Below are 24,431 nucleotides of genomic sequence, written 5' to 3' on the forward strand. Positions count from 1 at the left end.
CCTCCTGGCTCCAGGGTTTTTCCCCGAACAAGGACGTTCTTTATGCTCTCATCTGCTGCCTGGAATAGCATAATAATCTAGAATTGTTTCTAGATTCCTCATGCACCCATAACAACTTCAAATGGCATGAAAAAAATACAGGATTTGGAGAAGAACCCAGAGGATTAAGTAACATTAATTATTATTATTTAATTATTAGAGATATCAATGTTGGAAAAAAAAAAAAACAACAAACCTGCAAAGATGGACAGTAGGGCAAAACTAAACATAAGCAGTATGTATGTCTATTACAAAAAGCCAAATTCTGTTTGAAGATGGTAATTCGCATGTAATCTTGGCCGGTTCATCTTTTATGACCTGAAGAGAACTTTCAGCATTGAGTCATTAGAGCACTAACAGTGAACTAGTACGTACATTATTGAGCAAACAGTCAAAGAGCACAAAGTTACTGGTCAAATCCTAACCATGGCTATATCTCACATCAGGGAATTCGCAGTTTGTTCAGGTCTCAAAAACTGACTGCATGCCACAGTGGTTCACTGGCTCTACTACAGACTGGGTATAAAAACGTCTGAAGGGAGGAAAGAGAGAAATAGAAAATTATAAGCTAAAAAAAAAATAAATACTCGTTTTATTTATTTTTTTTCTTACTAAAAAGATGTTTAAAAACTAGGTTCGATATTCCTCCAATGCGTTAATTCTTACCTCCAGGTACTCCCTGCAAAGTAATACCACTGACAAATATTTCTTACTTCTCCCTGATCTAGATTTTTTAAAAAATGAATTTATCTGCCAGTCTTCCTATCACATGCTTTTGGGGAAAAGTAACATGCCTAACTCACAGGTTAGGGGCTCAACAGAGAGTTCAGAGCAGTGGTTTGTCTGCCAGGGTAAGAGAGACAAAAATGACCACTACCCCCAACACCCTCTCTGAAAAACCCTGATCAACACCCCAACCAAAGTCTTCTGTCAGTTTGTTTCAGCTGAAATCATAAAAAATTGTCGCTTCTGGGATCTATCCCTGTTTTCCCCGCATATCGTGTGGGCTGGGCTGTTTCTACAGGCGCGCAGACAGCAACTTAGATTGTTCACTTTGGCTTCATTCAGATTTAACTAAGCGAATGTCTGCCTTTAGAGACTCTTGTCTCGGGAAGAATACATGCAATAAAAGTCTGTTTTCTGTAGCTGCAGGCGCTTAGTGTCAAACCATGTTATGTTGCACCACACAGCAGTGACAATTTCATTTTAATACATGGGGCACATTTTAACAAGCCAAAGCAGTCCCTGCGAAGAATGCAATATATAAGCTGCCAAGTGAAAGAGACTCAGTGCACTTTGTGCATTTTATGTGGGAAGAGAATAAAAGCGAAACCCACAGTGTTCTGGGATAAAAAGGCCATCACTCGAAAAGCAGCCTGAAAAAGAAGGCGCACATTTTCTTCTCAAGTTTCACAATTAACGGCTCTCAAATACCATTGCTAGCTATCTGTAATCTGGCACACGCTTCACTTGAAACCGACACTAGCATTACCGACTCAGTTTGAAAAGGCAGCACAGCACACAAAGCCGTCGATACGTGCTTCCTTCAGATGCGTTGCTGAGTAACAACTGCATCCGTCCCCTGTCTCTGCCACCTGAGTCCCCGTGTGCCTTCCTTCTGCAGTGGGTCCACTGGGGTAGACCTCCCCTCCGGCTGCACCGGACAAAATATGTTTTTCTCATGAGTTTATTCACGTTGTCTGAGACAGAAACATTTCAAATTGTTGAATGGCTGAGCCTGCTATTTAAGAACGCTAACAGCAATACAACATGTTAAAAGCTAGGCTCCAGGGGATGGGTTTTCTAATGTCAGCAGAACACAGGTAAACTCGGGGGAAGAGCACTCTTCAATCCATTTTTCAGTGATTTTTTTTTTATTATTATTTCACAATTGATGGAACAAAAAGTGGCAAATTACATTCTGGGGGATAGGTAAAGATATTAGATGCTTCCAAAATTTCTGTTGAAAGGTACAACTATTCAGCTCCTGCTGGGAAGGTGAGGACGTCAGCTTTACATGGTAATAAAAATCTGCTTCTGATCAGATCATTCACAATGCATTATTTTCAAACTCTTCAACAGTATGCTTTTGGTGTTGATCCAAAGAGAATCTTAGATAATAATTCATATTCAGATACACCTTGGAGATACAATATATCTGAGCACTATTTTGAGGCTAGAAATGCACTGCAGAAAAAAAAAATCAAAGCCATAGGCAAGATTTTTCTGATATTTTAAATGTAATGATAACTACCAACCCCCCCAAAAATAAGATAAATGTGAAAATTTATTTCCAGTTGTGTCTATACACGAAACTAAAAGTAACTAGACTGACTACATTTCATCCCACTGGAAACGGAGTTCATTTAAAAAATCTGAAGACTGTTATTATCATTTTTCAAGACATAGGTTACAAAATTTATGATGATTCAGTAAGACTAGTAAGACAGCAATGACAAAAAAAATATGATTAATGTTAGGCAAATATAAACAGAAACATCTGAGGTTCACCTCTTGCTGTTAAATACTTTTAAAGATAATTTTTAAAATGTATATTATTCTCTACACAGACTCTAGTGGTTCCAAAGTAGTTATTATGTGTTGTAAGTACTAGGTAACCTTCACCATGGGGAGAAAAAAAAAAAAAAAAAAAGGAAAAATTTTAAAAATTAAGCTCTTATACATGTATATTACAAAGACTGAGGCAGTGTCAAGAAACAACATAATAAAATTTATACACAAAGAATAACATGATGATTACATAATTATTATATGTGAAACATTCAGTACCATGTAATTACCAGTTAGTAGTAAAATGTGGGTTTGGTTTACATATACCCTATAGTCTCTTTGCTTAATAATAATAATAATGTAAACGAGAAACAGGCCTGTATTTTTTATATTGCAAGCAAACATTTAAAGATTAAAGATTATTACTACCACACTTAGGTTATGATCAACATACAAATATTATTATTTTATTAATAAAATCAGGAATAATGCTTCTCTACTCTTTAAGGCATTTTGCAAAGATGATAGTAGGAAGGTAGTTCCAGTATTTTGCAGTGAAGTCTGAAGAACTGAGGCCACAGCTAGAATACACAGTGGAGAGCTCAATTTCTTTAAACTATTAAAAAAATAAATAAATGACTAGAGGGGCAGTCTGACAGAGGTGTGTAAGTATCTTTGTGGGTACTAAGTAGTTCTTTAATCTGGTTGAGAAAGTTGCGACAAGAATCAGATAAATGTAGAAGAGAAAACAGGCAGAAATATTTAACTATAGGGAAGATGACCCACTGGCATACATACTTAAAAAAGAGGTGGCTTTTTTTTTTTTTCATCTTTATCTTCAAATCGCTTCTGAAAGTTGTATTTTAGTAAAAGACAAGTATTATCTCAACATTAGGTAACCAGGACTACATCAACCATCTGTGATATAAAAGAGCTCTGAGAAAATTATATGGTCTTAACAGTCTAAAGTTACAAAATAGCTTTGATTAGTATGAGGCTTCTTAGCACCCAGTCCTCCTCATAGCACACTTGTCATTCTTCTACGGTGCTGTGTTCAATAACTTCTTGAATTTCTTTTGCTGATTTAATTCCACGCATCCTAAAAGTCTGATATGGCCACAACCTGAGATTTTCTTTTCCCCTGTAACTGATTCAGGTGTCTTATGTCCCCAGCTTATCGCTTACCGGTAAGCGATTGCTTCTAGATGCTTGCACTTTGGGGTTTAAAACTGTTTTGTGATGAAAAATAATGTTCCCCTTGTCAGTTACAGTGTAGGAAAAGATAATCATTTTGACAAGATGTCCTCATTGCTCATAAATAATGTCTTTTCCAAGCGTGTCTTGCTTGTGCATTTTTCACGTTCATTCCTGTTTGCATGAACGACGGGAGGTTGTCTGCTATCACGGATGTATATACGAGATCTGCAGAAAGCACCCCAGTGAGGACATGTTACCATCTCTGAGGGTTTGGGCCATCCCGTAGCATTTGTTGTGCCCAGGGGACCTCTCTGAGCTGCCTGAACCAGTTTCCCCGCACAGAGCTATGGTGCTTCCACTTCACAGAGAAACCTGCTTATTTCAGAAGAAATCTGATGTAACTAAATGACACCTATTTTATCCTGAAAAAAAAATCCTGGAAGACGCGCAGCTTCCTTTGAGGAAAAGAATACACAAATTAAAGGCTTGGCTCTTTCATTTTGCTTGAGTGGAAACTGGAACCAATCCATTTCTACTGAAATCCACGTGAAAATGCTATATATAGAATTAATGACCCCATGAGGGCTCAAATCCTTGTTTCCCATTTTCTGTCACTCCCTTTCAGTTGCTGAGTCAAATTTAGTCTTTGGGAACAACATTTAAGACATATAAAGCGCAGATAAGCAGGAGATAAGTTTAATAAAAAACATGTCCAGGCAGAGAAATGCATCCCACTGGAAGCTCCACCAAGAGCACAAGGTAGGGAAAAGACAAGGATAGAACCTAAACTCCAAACACCACAAGATGGATAAATGCCCCATTATAGACCCCCCTGCTCTTTCTCAAAGGGACATAAGTATCTCCTCAACATTTCCTTTTGCTCTGAGATGATAGGGACAACTAACTGAGAATCTCTTGACTTGGGTCTTTCCGTGGGAATGGCATCGTAACCAGCTTTTATGACCGTTTATGTTGGACAAATTTTCTCACATTACTGGAAAAAGAATAGTATGAACACACAGCCATTTCCACCTAGACCCCATCTGATTTATGCTACTGTCTTTGTAGTCTCAGGTTAAGCATTATACTGGTGCCCGCCAGCAGTGCAATACTTGACTGTCTGACTGTCAGCATTTCCATCATAAATTTCTGTTTTCAGAGGCTTATGACTTTGTTGTAAAACGTCGCTTGGGGGGTGAATCTTGCAAGGTCGTTTTAAGTTACAAGACAGTAAACAAAATAAAAAAGTTAGTGGTTTCTAATTCTTTCTTTGCACTTTAGCATTTAAAAGGACCTATAAAATGCTTGCTCCACTGTTCAGTTGACTGTGGTACATGTACATATGGTATTATTAATATTGCTATCTCTGTAGGGGGGATACTTAAATAATACTTGAATGGCATTTTACTGGGAGCTCTAAACCCTAATTTTTATTTCATTGATTCAGTGGTATCAGTAAGTCCCCCCCCAAGGTATATCCCATTGTTTCCCTGTCCCCTTCTCTGTGTCCCAAAGAGTACTCTTCACAGTACCTAGGGCTTAGGTAATGAAATTTGCTAAACCATATTACCTGATGGCTCCTAACCTTCTTTGTTCCTCCCCCTTCACCTTTAAGGGCTTCGTGCCTATTTTCATGTTATGGCTACCCACTGATATTTGTTCTGGGATTCTGCCTCACCTGTCCCACTCTGGAATTTGCATCTCCCTGGAAGAGCAGCCTCAAGCCTGGCAATAATCTCAGGGATGCACTAGGTTTACCAAATTTGATTTGGGTTGCAATACCAGATGGAAATCTGAGGCTTTTGGAGACACATTCTCATTCTACAGAAGTTTCCAGCACTCTGCAGTGCTGCTGTGAACCCCTTCCAGGGAGGCTTTTCAATGAAAATTTATCACTGCAGGCATTGGAATATTATACAGATATCACACACAGTCTTTGGGGCATGTTTGGGATTTCCAGTTTCATCTGAGATATCCAATTATAAAGCAATTTCCTGGGGAAGATGTAGGATTTGACAGATCATTCTTCTGACTGAAAGTAGGAATGATCCTCATCATATCCGAGCCTGCACTACTGTCCCAGATGATGGATTTGTTCAAGTTAAATTTATAGCACCTTTTATAACACCTTTTCAACCGCCTTCAATTAAACCCTTGAATAAGAAAGAACAAAGCATTTCCCTTCTTCACAAATGCATCCTTAAACTACCTGGATGTTCCCTATCCCCCGGTGCTGCTGACACTTCTCTGCCCCCAAAGCAGCGTCACCACTGATTTGCAGAAATCTCCCTTTAAATATTTCCCCTTTCATTTAGCAAAAATCACCACTGCTTTGGCTCCACTTTGTGTTAGATTTTCTCCCGCTCAAAACCTGGCACTCACCCTTTACAGGCCTTTGTTAAGTCAGGTCTTTTGGCACACAGAGTCACCTTTGTAGTGACAGCACATCTTCAGGATGAATTTAAGTATTTTTCTCCATACTTTTGGTGCATTCTCAAACCCAGTAACTCCAGCTTTCCTCCAAGACCTTCTCTCTTACTTACAGCCTCGGATCTCCTTTTTACTCTTACCAACAGCTTCGCTAACGGTCAGTTTGCAAAACCGAAATCATAAAAGATGACAGAGCCGCTTTAAAATTATATCTCAGAAAAAAAAGTCTTCAAATCCAGTTGCTTTGGAGTTTTTTTTTCCTTTGCTTCTTTTGAGGATTAAGGACTATGCTTTCATTTTAAGCTCTGAGGAATCCACTTACACTTTCTAAATGAAAGATCAGATGCTGGAGTCATTGAATGACTCTCAGCAACAGGGATTTAAGAGAAACACCTACAGTTTTAAGTCTTGTGATGAAATCCCTGTGTGAGAGTAACACCGCATCGTTCCCTCTTTCTACAAGCAATCTTATGACAGACTGAACACAAAGCTTCTCATCTGCACCTCCTCCTTTTTCCATATTCCCTGCTCATTAGTTTTTCTTGCCCCTCCTCCTTATTTGTCTCTCTACTGTGTGACCGGCTGTGTCAGTCCCAGCTTCTGCTTGCCGGTGTCGGCAGAAACCCATGCTGTCAGCTGCCAGCAGCAAGACAAACCCTGCTGAAAGCCAGCTCCCACTGGCAGTCTGGAGCCAGGTAGCACAGGCTCCAAAATACAAAGCAGGGGCGAGCTGCGAGGCAGAAGTGGGTGTCCAGAGGTTACAGCAATTCCCTTTCAACTGAATAGATTTCTGTGGAGCCACAGTTGGAGTCCAAAGCTACCCTTCTCTGGCCCCTTGCTCGTAACTCTCCTCCCCAAAATCTCCCCCAGGGTGTACCTCGACAAAGTTGGGTTCAAGCCACAATGAAACATTCTGGAAAATTTCAGGAAAATCTGTTCAGCTGCTTTTGAGGGGTGCAAAAGAGGAAATAATTTAACAGCTTCAAAAAGAGAGCTAGTTTTGTATGTGCATACTTTTAAAGAGGATGAACTTTAATGTGACCAGACATTTCTCGGATCCAAGATCTAAGAGTGTGATCCAAGAACATTTGAAGTTATCCAGGTTATAAATGATTAAGTAGCCACCTGCAGCATTATGAAACTCCTAATCATATTCATTTAGGAAAAAAATGTGACAATAGTTGTCTACAGTAAGCCTTTACTTCCGATTACTTTTTGAATATACTTATTTTGAGATTGACCATTCACATAATTAGACAGAATCAAAAAGTGATTTTTAATCTTCACAGTAGTTAATTAATAATTGTGAAACATTAAATTCCAAAATTGCTGGGTTTTAGTGTCTGCAAAGCTAACTTCTTGTCCTGCACTTCTGTAGCTCAGTTAAGAGCTGTGCTAAGTGAGCAGCACGAGGCATTTCCACAAGGACGCAGCTACACTGATAAAAGGGTCCCAGTCAGAAAATATAATAGCCAGGATCACCACATGGGTTGCTGAAAATCTTAAAAAGAAGTCTTCTGAAATCTTAACTGGTCTGAAATGCAGCTGCCGTCCCCTAGATGTACCCTGCTTATACCCAATCAGTGTTTGCTCACAACGTAGGTACACTAGAAAGAAATCCTCATGACTCCAAGCAAAGCTAAACAAATTCATCTCTTTTGAGTGACATGCAATAAAATGATACTGAATAGCACGCTATTACAAAAAGAAGATCAGGTGGTCATGTAATTACAGCTTGTACTGGTAATTCTGCAAAGACAAGAGTCAGTGTTCAACTGTGGTTATGAATTCCTGTATTAATTCTGGTCTCCCTCAGGTCAATGTGAAATCAGTGGTATAGTTCAATGCAGCCAAGTTTTTACCCCTCTGTTGTTTGCATGGTGATTTACACAACCTTTACGTTAGATCACAAAAGCTTTTTGGAATACGCGACATAATTCAATACATTTTCACAAACAAAGTCAATTTTTAAAATGCAAGTTTACCCATGAGTTATACCAATCTATATTTAGTGAGCTAGAAAAATTCATGTTATTATCTGCAAGAATGCATAAAGAACAGCGTGTCATCTTTCAGCATAAATGTTTTGCCTTTTTCTATTTGAATTCAGACAGCATTATCTTAACATTGTTTGGGCGTGATGATCTTTCACATCAAGGACAAAGGTAACACTACAATGTCACTTATCTTGCAAGCTGCCTTTTCATCATCCAGTACCCTATTTCACTCAGTGGTGTTATGACACTAACATGAGTGCCATGATATGCCAAGATATGGTGTATTTCAAAGAAATTCAAAGGATGACTAAGTCATTTTGCCTCCACTACAAAGCACAATGTATGAATATTCTGTAGAAACAATTATTTGGGATTTTTTTTTATCATTATTATTTTTGAGCTTTCTTTTGAAGCAGAAGACTGATTTACAGCACAGTTACAGATTTCTCTTCTCCTTATTTGCTTTTTCAATACCTTTCTATATATAGCTCTCCATTCCTTGGCTTTTCAAAAGAAAACTGTTTGATTTAAGAATGTTTCAAGCTGTGGAGAATCTATGTAAATATTCCCTGAGAGTAAACATGGAAACTTGTCTTTCTGTACTGACAACGAGCTACATGGTAATAATATGTTGCCCATTTTGTCTAAACTACTCTGACAGGGCTTGTTATATGCAAATATTTCTTCTTAACCTCTTCTCATAGGTTTGAGTTCCTTGCAGCTTTCAAAGAAGCTGTGTTTTTTCAGTTATAGTTCCTCCCCCTTGCTCTTCCAACTGCTAAATTTACTTTTTCTTGTTGCAAAATATTTGCGAGACATTTAAACAGTTTCCTCACCAAGTGTGTTCTTTTTGCTGTAGGACATTTATTATTATCCAAGCTTGATACTGCATGGATAGCTCACTATTCGTAGCTATTTTTATTTCCATATACATACATTCAGTGAACTAATTTCTGGAGCAATGAAATGAACATCCTTCTGCACCAGTATTCCTCAGCTCAGTAGAAAGAACAGACGTACAATCTGATAAAGGTGCTGCTCTGCATTTTCGATAGCTATGAGGCTTCAGTGTTACAGAGTAGACAGCATTTGCAAAGGACCAAAGTCAAAAAAATATGCATAAATCAAGTAAGAGTAAGGGTTTTACCTGGCAAAGCCGACTCCTCTGCTGACTCCGTTAGCATCTCTTAATATTCTGGTGGAAATGACATGTCCAAAAGGTTTCAGCATATTCTCCAGTTCCTGTTCATCCATGGAAACGGGTAAATTTGAGATGTATAGATTTGTGGGATCTTGCTCTTGTTGCTGTGACAAAATAAGAGAAATATCCTCAGTTAGGCTTAGCAAAATGAAATAGTTTATGGCTTATAAAACGAGGGTTTCTCAAAAGGAGACCAAGCCAAAAAATTATAGCTGCATCACAATTGAAGATAGGAAATTTGTTCATGATGACAACATATTTGCAACATTTCTACAAACTCTCATGCATGTGCTTAACTTTTTGCGTGACTGCTCTTGCTGAACTCAGTGACACTACTCATTTATAGAAAATTACTCTCATGCACAAGTGTTCTTGGGTTTGTGTCCTAATTTAACAAACAGATTGTGAAGAAAACATGATTTCCACAAATGTGCTCACTGTTAACATAAATAAAGAAATAAAATTCAACACATGTTTTCAGCAGATGTGCTTCCCAGCCTGCAGACTTCCCATTCAACCTGTTCATCATGAGTAAGGTTGGTTGAAAACGCAGAACATTTTCCCCAGTATTTTTTCCTTCTTTTTTCCCCCATCAAAAATGTCTCGGTAGGTAATATGCAAGAAGACCTAACTGGGAGCAGGGAGTTCTGCAGTTCAAGCTAAAGGTACTGATAACACAGGTCACATCTTCATTCTCAGATCAAATTTAAATTATTATAAAGTAAAGTGTTCAATATGACTAATTGAGAAAATAAATTTGAAGACAGCTTTTGCATTCTATTTTTGAACGTGCTTTCAGGTTGTTCAGGCTGTGCTTTCAGGTTCAGTTTCAGAACACTCCAGTTCTGTTCTTGCCAACTGAACAACTGAAAAGAAATGAGGCATTGGTGCAGTATGCAAAATAAGTGTATTAAAACAGTAAATGAAAACCTTGTCTACAGACAAACAGGTCCTGATTACGCTAAATCAATTTAGCTAAGACCTTGCAAATTTTCATGGCTCCAGCGCCATATTCACTGGTAGCAGCTTTACTTACTATCTGATCACCTGTCAGTACAAGCCTCATTTAGATCAGACATGATGACTTAATTTTCTCTAATGCTTAATAACCAAAAATATGATATGCAATTTCTATGCTATGCAGTAAGCCAGATAATACATTACCTAACAAAGTCTTCTGAGACAGATTTTTGGATTTTGTTTCTTACACGTTTTAATGGGCAAAATGAATTTGTACTAGTTCAACACTGAGATGCATATGACGATAGCTTTATCTTTTTTTTTGCTAGGGGGTGTCCTAAAACCAGACAAACAACCTTGCAGCAGCACCACAACCTTACGCTGAGCAAATCACACACAGTCCTGCAGCCATCTGCCCCAGTTTAACTAAACTGGTTTCAAATTACGTCCCATTAAAATCAGCGCAGACGTGTCTTGTCAAACACAACGAATCGCAGGTCCCATTTTTGGAAGATGTATGAAGACAGCACAGAACCAAGATGTCTGCTCTATCTCTGCCTTACACATTCAAAGCTTTGAAAAGCAAAGCAGAAATCCGAGTTTCAAGCTGTGATTCACAACCCCATCCTTTACAGGGACATGGACGACTAAACAAAGTCCAGCTTAGCAAAATACTAGAATCAGAAGCCAAATAAAGTTTTCAGCTTCACCTATGCCAGGCTCAAGGGATATTTTAGCCCTTTTGGATGAGAAGAAAAGCTCCAAAATCAGGAGGCATGTAATGCTTTTCTACTGCATAATTTGGATTCTGACCTAAGAACTGCAACTACTTGCCTTTGGACATACTGCTTAATGCCCATTGTATCCTACCTTTGCATCTCCAGACCCATTACCCCTGGAAACTACCCATTACCATGCAGGTTGAATTCACTGCTACTTTACAAAACAGAAATAAATGTAGGCAATGTAGGCACATTGTCAAGCTGCTGTCTGTAAAAATATACCCAATTATTACCATGCCTTATAGTAAGGTGCAGAGGACAGGAAAACCACACACACAGACGGCAAACTTACTGCTGATTGAGAAGTTACAACACCAAAATCCCCAAAGAAAAACATTCTTTCCCTTTCCAATCCTCTCTCCCTGCAGTCATCCTCCTTTCTTTTTCACTTCAATTTACGTTCATGCAGATCAGAAACCTAGTTCCTCTCCAATAACCAAAAGATATTAGTGAGGGGTTGGAACGGGTACAGTATTGACAATGTAAGGGAAATCATGTAAACAGTACTGGGGGGAAAGCAGGCAAGAAAAGAGGAATATGAGATTTTGATTATATTTTTTAGCTTTAGGAGGGGGGAAAAATGGAAGGAAAGGAAGGAAAGGAGGAAGAAGAAAAGGAAGGAAAGGAAGGGAAAGAAGGGAGGAAAAAGACTAAACATTTTCCTTTTTTTTTTTTTTCTTCATCTTTCCCCTTTTTTGTGTACAAACTGTTTTAAGATTTATTGCCTGTAACTTTTTTTTTTTCCCCCCTGCACAGGCCACAAGAGGGAAACATGGAAAGATAGATATAGGAGATGAGGAAATGTTTTCATTGTTCCTAAGTACTTTGAAAATCACAGAATCACAAAATCACTGAATGGTCGGGGTTGGAAGGATCCTCTGGAGGCCATCTGGTCCAAAACCCACTCAAGCAGGGACACCTAGAGCAGCTTGCCCAGGATCACGTCCAGGCAGCTTTTGAGGGAGTGCTCCCTCCTCTGTTCCAGATTTGGGCTCAGCTCATCCCTTCTTCCCCACTTGCTCCCAGAAATATGAACCTGAATTTCCTATATGCCTGGTAACTTGAAATCAACAGGCTGATGCAACTGGAGCAGGTCTGGGGGAAGAGGGCCCCAAAGTTGGCAGCTCCAGCAACGCGTTGCACAGGAAGGAATTATGCTACGGCGATTGAGCAATTCACTGATTAGTTACTGAGAAACAGGGAACTTTTAGTAAATAATGATCACTGTACATTTGATTTACACCACTCTGCCTGCACCTCGAGCTGGAGGATGGCTGAGCATCAGAAACTCCCAAATGGGTTCCCTCACAGGAGCACTGGGGATGCAGCACAAGCGTGGGCTGACTTTTAATTTTTCTTTCCACCATGCCAAAGCCTACAAAGCATTAGCTGCAATTAACTCGAATTAGAACAAAGAGTAGCCCCAGCCTGTTGTCCCTCTGTCTCCCCTGCCTCCTGTAGGCTCGCACCAGCGCGGCCTAGTGCACTCCCCATAGACTTGGTGGGGCCCTGCCAGGCCTGCAGCCAGCAGGAGGAGCTCAGGCAATTTGAGCAATAGAGGCAATTAATATTATGCAAACCTCTACCCGTTGACTGGTTACAGACTTTGATTAATCAACCAATTGGTGCTCAGGGACTGACATCCCTTGTCAATATTAAGGGAAAAAAAAATCTAGCAGTATTATGCAGATGAGATCCCCACAGCCAAAAGGACAGACTAAGATGGAAAGAGCCGCGTTATGCCTCAGTAACTGCACAACATCCTTTGCTTTCACTGAAGCAATTCATTCCAGCAGAATATTAAAATGAGAACTTTTGACTACTCAGTTTTCAAGCTGTGGCAAACAAATAAAATAAATAAGAGCTGCCGCCAATGTGTCTCACTTCTGGAGTAAGAACACATAAGCCTTTTAACTGTGTTAGAGATTAAATGCTGTTGTTTTAAATATCCATGGAAAGTTTAGCTACGCTCTGAGGAAGAATGAAAGACTAGCAGGCCACATCACTCTCTCACAAGGATTTACCAATCCTATCTTTTATCAATGTGATAAACAAGGGCTGCAAGCAGAGAGAGAGACAGATGAGGCCACTCACGCTACCTCCACAATGCAGCAGTGTTTTCAAAGAAAGGGGAAAAAAAATCCATGTTATTTTTCCTTACTATACAAATATAACATTTAGAGAAATACCCCTTTCCTTTAAAGAGAAATATAACCCCAAAGAAGCCATATCTCACACCACAAAGTAAAACAAGATAAAAAGCCTTCCCCAAGCGATGAAGCTTTGTGAAGCGTGTTATGCTTGGAGGTGAGCACGTATTACAGGAGCTATACAGAGCGGCGTGCCCCTGCCACCACATGGGAAACCAGCAGTGCCTCGCACAAGACCCCACAGCCACGTACCCTCCTCACAAGGCACATTTCTTAGCCTTGGCCCCACTCCCCACATGGGGCTGTGTTGTTTCTAGCACAAGGGCTCCTCACTATTTTTTCCTCTGCAGCTCAGAGGTGCTCGTTTCACCTGAACCTTTACATCCCAGCTTCCCAAGCTCTGATGTGCCATACACACTTCCCACCCCCAGTTTGGCTGCGAAGCTTCTCACTTTAAAAGGCAGGTGTTTTACTGTTCAAATGTGCCTGTTTGCAGACCAGATGAGCCTAACCAGAAAAATACATGTAAGCATCCTGCAAATTGCTCACCTTTCATCATCCAAGCTAGTTTACAGTCAAGTTACTGTCTTCAGGAAAGGTTCACATCCCAAAGCTGCAGGACTGGTGGGGACTGTGGTGTCTGGACCCACACAGCGTGCCAAAACTCTCCCTCTTTCATTTAATTCTTCCTGGGGCTTGTCACCAAACATTAAAAAATACTGCTTTTCCACCTTGAGATGCTAAAATCCCATTTATTCTCATGTCCAACCCCAAGCTGGCCAGCCATCAATATCAGCCCATACTTTCAAGAGAAAGAGCTTAAAGTCATTCATGGGAAGCTCACCATCCCTTCAGAACTACATTTTCCCCTTATGCCTCCCATATTCCAGATCGGAGTAGAACGGGTCAAGCAGCAGAAAGCCAAACACCACCCCCACACATGTACAGCAAGTTTGGACACCCCACATTCACCGCAGCAAGGCAATCAGCAAAGTGCTGCAGAGCCCCCTATGCCATGTGGTCCCTGTCCTACCACACTGGGGACACCAGAAGGGAATAACACACCAGACAATCCCGCCATGTCCTGCCAAGGCACACAATAACCCCCAGGTGAGAAGGGGGCTTGGAGGAGGCAGCAGCACAGCTCCTCTCCTTTTCCCAGACCCCGTGCACTAAACACCACTAATTAATGGGTGCAAAGCCAAGCCAAGCTGCTGCTTTTTGAAGGTGGGGGTAGGGAAGGGGGCTCTGGAGACTGCTGCATGTGCCAGCTACAAGAGCATCATTCTCAAGGCATGTAAATGTGCAAGCGCAGTCTCAAGGTACAGTCAAAAGCCTCCTCTCAGCTGTCCTCACTGAGTTTCATTTTTCCCCAGATCATGTAATGGACAAGGTTGGAAGGGACCTCTGAAGATCATCTTGTCCAACCCACCTGCTGAGCAGGATCACCTAGAGCACATTGTGCAGGATAGCATCCAGGTGGGTTTTGAATCTCTCCAGAGAAGGAGACTCCACAACCTCTCTGGGCAAACTGTTCCTGTGCTCTGTTGCTCTCATAGTAAAGTGTCCTCTCATACTCAGCCAGAACTTCCTGTGCTTCAGTTTGTGCCCATTGTATTGTCTTCTCACTGGGCACAACTGGCTCCATACTCTCAACAACCTCACTCAGATTCTTATGCATATTGATGAGGTCTCCCCTTAGTCTTCTCTTTTCCAGGCTGTGCAAAATTTCAATATTGGAACATTTTTGTTTATTTTTTCTTCCAGTTTAGGTGAAAAACTTTTTTTTTTTTTTTTTCCTCAAGTGAAACTTAAGATTCCTGTTTTAGTTTGAGTCAGTTGGGCATTTATTTTCAATATCATTATATTTTATTCATTTCATTTTATGCATTTTATTTTATTTGATCTGAAGTTCTAACATCATAGTAGTACAACCAGTATTAGTATAATTAGTATAATTTCAAACATAATGTATACATCATCATTATGAAATAAATAAAAATGGAACCATCAAAATGAAGCATTTTGGTATGATCAAAGCATCATATTTTGACTTTGCTTTGCAAAAATTCCTCTAAATTAATGACATGACCCCCTGCAGATTTAGATCTTATGCTTGACAGTCCAGGAAGGGTGATACCTCCAAAGCACAGCTTGCACGTGCACTACAGCCCCACAGAAATGGAGGTGAATTCATCCCAGTGGCCCCAACACTCTGAAAGCCAGATTTAGACTCGCAGTGCAGACTGAGCTCTTTCTGGGTCCTGGCGTGTGCCAGTCTGCATGCGTACAGAGTGCCACAAAATGGGTTGCCAAGGAAGAAAAAAAGGAAATGAACCCAATTAAAGCTCCTCTCCAGACAGCCGCAGGGCTCTTTGCAGATCCTTTTGCTCCCACCCCAGCCTGTTTCCCCATCTTCATAGCCCAAATACCGCAGCTGCTCTGTCATGTTAGCTTCAGGGACACTAACTGCAAGCCCATGTCATTAAGCCATTCTGGCTGGGGGTGTGCATGATGGACACTCCAAAACTAGCCAAAAACACATCTAGAAAGGTTTAAAAGTGTGAATACTGCAATCCAACAGAAGGTTAAAACCAAGGTTTTGACTCAGTCCCAGCATCAGAGCATTTCCAGCATTCAGCAGCAGGCGTCTTGCTGTAAGGCTCTGGAATTCAGCAGTCAGGAGCTGTTGTACTGGGGAAACAGCCAGAAACTTTGTCACTGCCTTTTAGCAAGAACTGAGTCAGTCACTCAGCTCCCAAGGTCCGTGCCAAGGAGGCAGAAGAAGTTTATAATGCAGAGGCTTTGAAACACTCTACACGAACATCATTTGAAATGTATAAAACCCAGCGGAGGGCGTGCTGCAACTCAAAGTTGCAGTTTGCTTTGCTGGACCCTCCCAGCCACTCCTGAAAGAAAGGACAATGCTCAGATGGGATTTTCCCTCCCATCTTGAGATAATCTTTGGAAGCACTGCATGAAAAGCTGAAAGAACAGTTTCTGCTGGTGCAAGAAGAGGCTGAGCCTTCTTTACGTAGGACATTTAGTAATGCATTCTTTAAAGACACATAGGGAGGGGCTGGCAGGTTTTGGCTATGTTATTTTTCCCCCAAAGGAATTGAAACCTTCTGTAATCTCAGTAGGACTGGTAACTAAGTCTGTTTGGGTTATTCAGGAACCCCATATACCAATTCTTTTTATTCAACCTAAGTTACTTGGAGCAGCTTGCTCTAGGAATTTAAGCACAGATTATTAGTTCAAACCGTTCCTTTTCTATCTTCCAAAATTATTCTGGGAACACATATGAATATAACTTTGTATGTGGATCTGTGAGAGATTCTGAAGGCCTCTTTTTAAAGAGGCACTCAATATTTATATTAACAGATCATATGCTTTTTCTGGTCTTTAATAAATTGAGACTTCATCATATTAATATTGATGCAGATCAATATTACAGCTCATTTTAGAAGCATGGTCACGTCTTTCTGAACATTTTAGACCCAAGTTCAAATCACACCCAATTAGTATTTCCCCCACATTAGTTCATCTCTGCATAATGGCCAGTGCCCAGATCTTCAGGTGATATGTGTCACTTCTCTCCTTTAAAGATGTGGGTTTAACTTAACATAAAAATAGTTACACTCTTTACGGAAAAAAGTCATTTATGTGGAACCATTTATATGAAACCAGATCATTTATATGGAAACATTTATATGCCATTCCAAAATTTTTCCAGTGTTTGCTCAGTACTTTGAAAACTAGTTGTATTGTAGCATCAGTCTCATCGTCAATTTATTACATTATTTCTAGACTGGATTCTGTGCAAGCCACTGGGCTTAAATGAAACATTCTCTCTCAATAGATTCACATTCAATCTCCCTTCATATTGTTTTATTATTTAACATTTACTTTTTTTAGTACTGCAGCTCATGAGAACTTTCCAGAACGTCTGAAATAGACATTCTCTTGAAAGTTGATTTGATATGCATTCGCCTGGATTTATACACCAAAATAAAAGAATTTAAAGATAATATTTTTTCCAGTTTTTATTTTTCTCCCATTTATTCCTTAGAGTGTTTGTAGCATACTTTTGCATATATGTGAAAGATGTCTGACTTTCAAACAGAGAATTTACTACTGAATTTATAATTCAAGTGTCTAACTACAGATCTAACACCTAAAATCTGCAAGCAACACTTGGAGAAGTTCTCTCTTCACTGACCTATCCAAGCATGACAGAAGGCTCCTAATTTAGTTACCACAGTTAGATAGGATGAATATGGGCTAGTGGTGTGAGAGTTAAAAGAAAGTCACCCTAATTCCACCACCAGAAAGCAATACCAGGAAGCTCAGTGGGCTTGGGAGGGAGGCATGGGGACTGGGATCCTTCCAGTGTACATCCATATAGTGCCTGTGAATCAATGAAGTTACGCTGATTTAAATTAAGTGATAGTAGCTCTGTTTTCAAGGATTGTCATATTATAATTTCTTTTATAAAAAGAAGAAGCAAACAAGCTAGCAAACCCACAGGAAACACAAAAGAACATACAGCAATGATCCAGACCATAGAGTCTTTCCAAACTGCTAACAACATCTTTTGAGCCATTATTGCAGTAACACGAGGTGAACAGAATGAATCAAGTGCAGCTGCCAGGGTTCCCTTTGACTTTTTACTGGCTTATTTACTTCCCTTTGTGTGGGCACATTTTTAACAGTGCAGACAGCTAAATCAATGGCCAGTTAACTATTGATCTCTGGCTAGTTTCACTTTCTTGTCGAGCAGCACACCAAAAGGCTTACAAGACTGTTCAGAGAGCCTAAAATTTACATGGATTTTATTAGTGCCCAAAGTACTGATAATCCAACAGAAGGAAACTGGTAAAAACAATGCCAGCCGTCTTGTCATGAGTCCTTCCAATGCTCTTTGCAGCAGGCCCTGCCTGAAGCACCAGCTTGAACCGAGACCATGTCTGAACACCAAGATTTCTCAGGGAAAGTACTGCAGAGCAGAAGACACTGGGGTATTCAGAGGTTTCTTTTGTCTTAGGGACCTTCAAAAGAACATGGGTGTTGTCTGATGGCCTTTCCAACGATGTCAAAATTTAACATCCTGAGATAATAAATTTCTCTTCAATCCTGCTACATCTACTTCATGGTAGTCACTGTGCCTTTTTAGACAGTGCTGACTACATTCCATAAATTAGCTTTCTTCTGTACCCAACCCTAACCAACTCTTACACTACAACGGTTCAAAATTTATTAGTCACTTGGCTTTTCTACAGCGCTGCAGGATATTAGGCCTTTGCATAATTAGGCAACTATTGTACAGCAATAATTAAGCCCAATCCATGAAGCATTATATCTAAAACTAAAACTGCAGCATGCATTTTCTGCATAAGCTTGATTGTCAACAGGTCAGGTCAACACCCTGTCGTCAATGACAAGGATGCTTTCTGAAAAGACACTGGTTGTGCACATGAAGCATTTCTAAGTGCTATTCTGAAGAAAAGCAATTTCACAATGATTTTCAAAAGCATTTCATTCTTATTTGCATAAGCAAATTTGAGCACATCTGAGCTTTACAATGACCCAAAGAAAAGAATTTCTTCCACAAGGCCCATTACATGGGATCATTTAATCAGAAAAGAGAGACGTGACTCAGGCACCCAGGCTTGCTGTACCACCACTGAAGTGCTTTGTGCAGTTACTTCTCAAACAAGGCACAGGTTAACATTTGTTCTACCATTTTTATTATTTTTTTTCAAAAAAAATTACAAACAAGCAAGTTTCTAAAAACTATGACCTATGAAGAAAAAAAAGAAAAGTATTGGAGGAAACTGTTTGTCATAAATACCTGTATCAGCTCCACAGCAAAGTATTACTTAGAAGTACAGTTTTAATTAAAAACATGAACTTTAAAAGAAGTTCACAGTTTATATATGCTCAGGATTTCTTCTCACTGTGCAAACTATCAGAGTGCTGCACGGTGCTGTGTAAGCTGGCCTCAGCTTTCTCTTAATTAAGTTTGCTCATGGACAGCACAGCATTTGCTAAAGCTAAATATTGCTGGAACCGAATTGTTATTGGTTTGTCCACCATAGAGCTGCTGCAGAACTTTCCATCATGCATTTTATCTGCCAATGGTGATTTGATTTGCCCTTCATCTTGGGTCGCAAATACAGACTCTAGTCACTACGGTCTCTGCCTTCAGAGCATTGCATGAGATACATAGTACCTTCTTTTATTTGCACAAAATATGATCCTAACCAGAACTATCACAGGCTGATATAAAAACCCATTTCTCACACTTCTGCCATTATGAGGTGAGATTTTTATAGCTCCCTACCTTTTAGTTTTCCTAGAAACAAATTTCCGCACTTTCCAACTCACACAGTGCACTGCAGCCAAAAAGGCAGCTCAGCCTCTGCTAAAACCATTGTGTCACTCATGCTCTGAAGGTGTTCAGTTGCCTCCCCATTGTCTTTCATATTGCTTTAATGACGACTTTGCTATTTATATTGCTGTTAAGTAGGATTCAGTTCATTATCTCATATTACCTAAAGCCTGTCTATAACAATTTTGGAAAAAAATACATAATCTCCTACCCATGAACCCCAAATTAGAAACTCACTGATGACCTCTGGAAGGAAAAAAAAAAAAAAAAAAAAAAAAAGCTGATTTGCCTGATGAAGCTGCAATCTAAGTTTAACACCTCACCTATTTATTTTGATTTGTCACTGACTTGGTCCTAGTGAACTTAAGACATGGTGTCCTATTGCAAAGTTAGACAATATTGCATTAAGTATGTTTATTTGCCTTATACTATGCTGGGTAAATGACACTCTGATTGATGTATATTTTCCAGGATTCTCTTACCAATAGTTAGACAGGAGTCAAGTCCTTTGCCCCTGCACAGATGATGAATCTTGCAATTTAACTCCTACTACTCAGAAATGTATTTTACATAATACTATCCAACAGCAAGGGTGCATTTGTATATGTGTGTATATACGTACACAGAGAAAGACGAGGTCACAAGAGAGATTATTCGGTTTACAGAGGACATAGCACACAATCAAGCAACAGTTTAAACCTTCCATTATCAACAAACAAGGAAAGAAAGCTAGTCTTAGCTAAAATGCCATATGCACTAAATCAGTAAAATTAAACTTAGAGATTAACGTAAAGTCCTTTTAAAAAGATCTTAGATGTATGTACAGAACACATCCACTGCCATGGATAATTTCAATGATTTGGTATTTTGAAGGATACTATCCACACAAATGCTAACTGCTTAGTAGCTCTACTCACTTCTCTTGCTTAAGAAAGATCTGCAGTGTGCCAGTGACACTAATTAGTTGAAATGCATTTTCTTTATACAGAAATATTCAGTGCAAAAAAGTCAAATCGTAGTTATATTTAAAAGGAAAAATCACAGCGATTTTTGATTTACTTAAAATCATAACATTTCCAAACACTGAAATAAACACAGAAATCAGACAATACAAATCTCTTGCATGAACTCTACAGTCCTCCTTTGCGTAAGCTGAAGACTGTAAAGTTATGATAGCAGATCCTGAAAAGCAGGATTTATATAAAAAGCAATAGGGATTCTTTAGCGAATAACTGAAATTATTACAGAATTTTTCAAAGACCTCACTCTTTTAGTATATATTTGTCACTGTGGCAACTTTCAAGCCATGGTCTGGTAACTTCTGGAGCTGGCGGGGCTGAGCTATTTTCTTAGCACAAAGTTTCAAGCAGAATGTCTTTGTTCTCATGACACTAACACTGGATCAAAAGGATTACAAATGGTAGTGGAAATAAATGTTTTTCTCCCTAATCTCTCTCAAGACACAGTAGTATCACTTCCTCCATGCAGACAATACAGAAGACAACTTTGGGCTCCTCAAATTGAAGATTTAAAGTAGTCAGATAAACCTATGGATAATTCCTGCCTGTGCAATTCGAGGAGATCATGGCGTGTTGCAGCTGATGCTACCTACTGCTCATCAAGCTCAGAAAAGGGAGCAGAGGGACTTTTTATATCACAGGAGCATGGAGAAAGGCAGGGCTTTGCTATCTGATCTTCCAGTGGCCATAGGATGTCATAATGAAGCAGCAGAGGCACAAATTCCAGATGTTTTCATGCACGTGTAACTAGTACTTGGCCAGGGTGGCTTCAGGACTCTCTGTCCACAGTTTCTAGCAGCTGTTCTCCCTAAGGACAGAAGTATTTGTTCTGTCACGGCTTGATCCTTTCCTAATTGAAATCTAAATTTACATTGATCTTACGTGGCAGTATCAGGATCTGTGCTTGAAAAATATTTCCAAAACTATATTCAGAATATTCAGAAAGATTAATAAAGATTTAATAAAAATAAAATAAATAAATAAATAAAAAAGCAGACATCCCTCCTCTTCTCATGTTTTTCATGCCTGGTTACAGTCCCACGCAGGGTTAAATTACGGTTCCTATTGCATCTATTTGTAAATCAATGGGAATTTACATGTTTCTCTTCAGAAGCTTCTCTCTAGGCTGGGACTAACTCAGGAAACTCAGATTTCTTCATGTAAAATTCAAAGGCTTAGCATTTAACTGTCTACACTTGCACTAGAAAAAAGACTAGCTACTATTAATGGTAGTAAATTATCAGCACTGGGAAAGCATTAGAAGCTTTAAGAGGACTTTTTGGGACAGTATAATGCTTTTTAATATTTGACCTATTGACCCAAAGGCGAATTCAAGCAGCACACAGATCCCATGTGATTGCTTGTGAAGAAAACCGAACGCTTTCTTTTGTCATGTTTTACGTTACTTCCTATAAACCATAAATGAAGTCAGAATTTTCTTGTCTGGGAATTCCTGTTGGGATAAAGGTTGAGGTCTACTTAGCCTGAGTCCATACAGACTGCTAGAGAACAGTTATTCATCTTGATGCACATGCCAGAAATGGAAACCTACTAGTCCTTGAGGATACATCAATTTTCAGGGAGTCTGGACTCTTTTAACTACTACAGGAACTAAGGAAAAGATCTACATAGACATTGCTTAAGAAAAACAAAATCCACCATAAAGCACAGCCTTGACAGTTTTATTTTGAGAAATCTGTATTTAACACAGACAAAAATACCGTTCCCTTTTAAGAGCGGGCACAACTCACAAAACGCATACTGCAAAAATACTTACACTTTTCATAAGTGAATTGGATATAAAAGGCAAATCCATGTCATGCTTCAAATGTGACAAGGCTCCGAAGCACGACAGACACAGCAATGTCGCATTTTCCCTGCGCGTGGAATTCCTGGCGCTGAGTCAGCACGTCCCAGCGGAGGGGGAGTAAAAAAGGCCTCGAAACGTTCATTTTCCACCCTCACAACTGACAAATTGTCAAAAATGAGGAAATACTATTAGCGAGCGAAGAAAGTGAAACTTCATTGTATTAAAAAATTAAGAAAATATTAAAATGGAACAAAAAGGCAGTGTTGAATTGTCGTTGCTGAGCTACCTTGCAGAGAAGCAGCTGAGCTGTCTGTGTTCTCCTCAGCTCCCATCAGAGCAACCCCTGCTCCAGGGGATCAGACTGCCCTGGTAAATGAGGTTGAGAGTAGGAATCAGCAGCAGAAAATGAAGGAAAAGGGGTTAACAGTGGGGCTAAAGCCCTGCATTTTTGCCAAATCAAACAGACATGGTCCCATGCTCTCCAAGCCATGGTCTCTCTGGTGGTGGGACAGTGCCAGCACCACTAATGTCCACTGCCCCCACAGAGGCCATAACTAATGAAGGAGAAAGGCACAGCAAGCACATCAGGTGGGACACCACACAGGGTGGCCACCAGACGAGCAGCAGAATGGGAGACAATGCATCGGTCTCCAGATGGACAGCAAAATAGTCACCAGGCAACTGTTGTTTCTCATTAACCTCTTGGGAGATGGAGATGACTAAAGTACCAAGGTTTCCCTTCCCTGACACACAAAAAACAGCACCACTGAGGAAGAAAGCACCGTTTAGGAATATATTATGCTTTATGTAGACAGAAAATCAGGATCTGAAAGAACCAAAGCATCAGCTAGAGGTTTGCAGACAGCTGGAGGAGAGTAGCAGATGCTCCTACAACTCTACCATATTGGGAAAAAGACAAGGATAGAGAGACCAGTAAAAGAAATATGTTTTTTTCTCTTGCCAGTTGATGAAAAAAAAAAAAGAGGAGAGGGAATATTACTGTCCTTTGTCATCTAAAAGGAATATAATCTGTGCACGAGGTGCAAGGCAGCTAACCTGAGTCTGTGAACTCACTCACTTCCTGACACCAGGGGAAGTATGAGTTTTTCAAGTGAGTTTTCCTACAAGCCAGTCATCAGTTCCTTCACCTCTCCTATCAGCCAGAAGAGCATGATTTTCTGAGCACTGAATGCTGACTCAAGTTTTCCAAGCCAAAGAACATTTCAAGGTGCTCATCAACATACATAAGACAAAGTCAACAATTTTCTGCAGAAGGAAGAAATCAGAAAAGGCATGGCAAGGTGGACAGCATGGCCACTTCTATCCAGCTCTAGTAAGGATCAAGCCAGATATAAACAAAACTTTGTAGAGCCACAAGGAGCTGTAACATGGTCCCACCACAAAAAGAAAATCTAATTCCCTTATGCTCAGGAAACTGATGTGAAAGGGCACGTATGTTCTTGTGGCATCAGGAAAGCTGACAAGCAAAGATGTCTGGCATCTGAAATGAAGTAATGCAATTGCCTGCAGTCAGTGAAATGCAGCAGAACTGAGCTCCCTGGACAGGAGGCTTGCAAGACAGAGCAGTTCGCCAGGCAGCAGGGACAAGCTTAGATGCATTGCTGCACAAAGCAAAGCCTTCCTGCTAAAGCTTGCGCACTTTAGTCCCTTTGTAACCAGGAGACTAGGAGACAAACTGTACGGGAATGATACAAGATGATATAAGAGACCACTATAGCTGAGACTGAAACATACTACGAGTTGAAATTCAAGACAGAGCACAATGCTTGAACCGAGTACTTGTAACTAGTCCTTGTGGGAATGGGGAAAGGGAAAAGTAAATGTCCCAAGCCCTGCAACTCCATTTGTCCTTCTGTTTCAAGGATCCTGGGCTTAGCCACCCTGCCTAGCACAAAACTCACTGTGTGTCACCAATTGCTG

The 24,431-nt window shown here is 40.0% G+C and overlaps 1 protein-coding gene across 17 annotated transcripts in view; it reads right to left on the minus strand.

The window, feature by feature from the left end:
* RBMS3 (RNA binding motif single stranded interacting protein 3) overlaps positions 1-24,431 on the minus strand; it is a 695,185-nt gene that overhangs the window by 144,246 nt on the left and 526,508 nt on the right. For all 17 annotated transcript variants that reach the window (XM_038175453.2, XM_038175454.2, XM_038175452.2 and 14 more), the window contains one exon: positions 9,322-9,479. In XM_038175453.2, coding sequence (XP_038031381.1) covers positions 9,322-9,479 — 158 coding nt within the window. The remainder of the gene's footprint in view (positions 1-9,321; positions 9,480-24,431) is intronic.

Source organism: Anas platyrhynchos, chromosome 2 (genome assembly GCF_047663525.1).
Source record: "Anas platyrhynchos isolate ZD024472 breed Pekin duck chromosome 2, IASCAAS_PekinDuck_T2T, whole genome shotgun sequence".
Classification (NCBI taxonomy): Eukaryota; Metazoa; Chordata; class Aves; order Anseriformes; family Anatidae; genus Anas; species Anas platyrhynchos.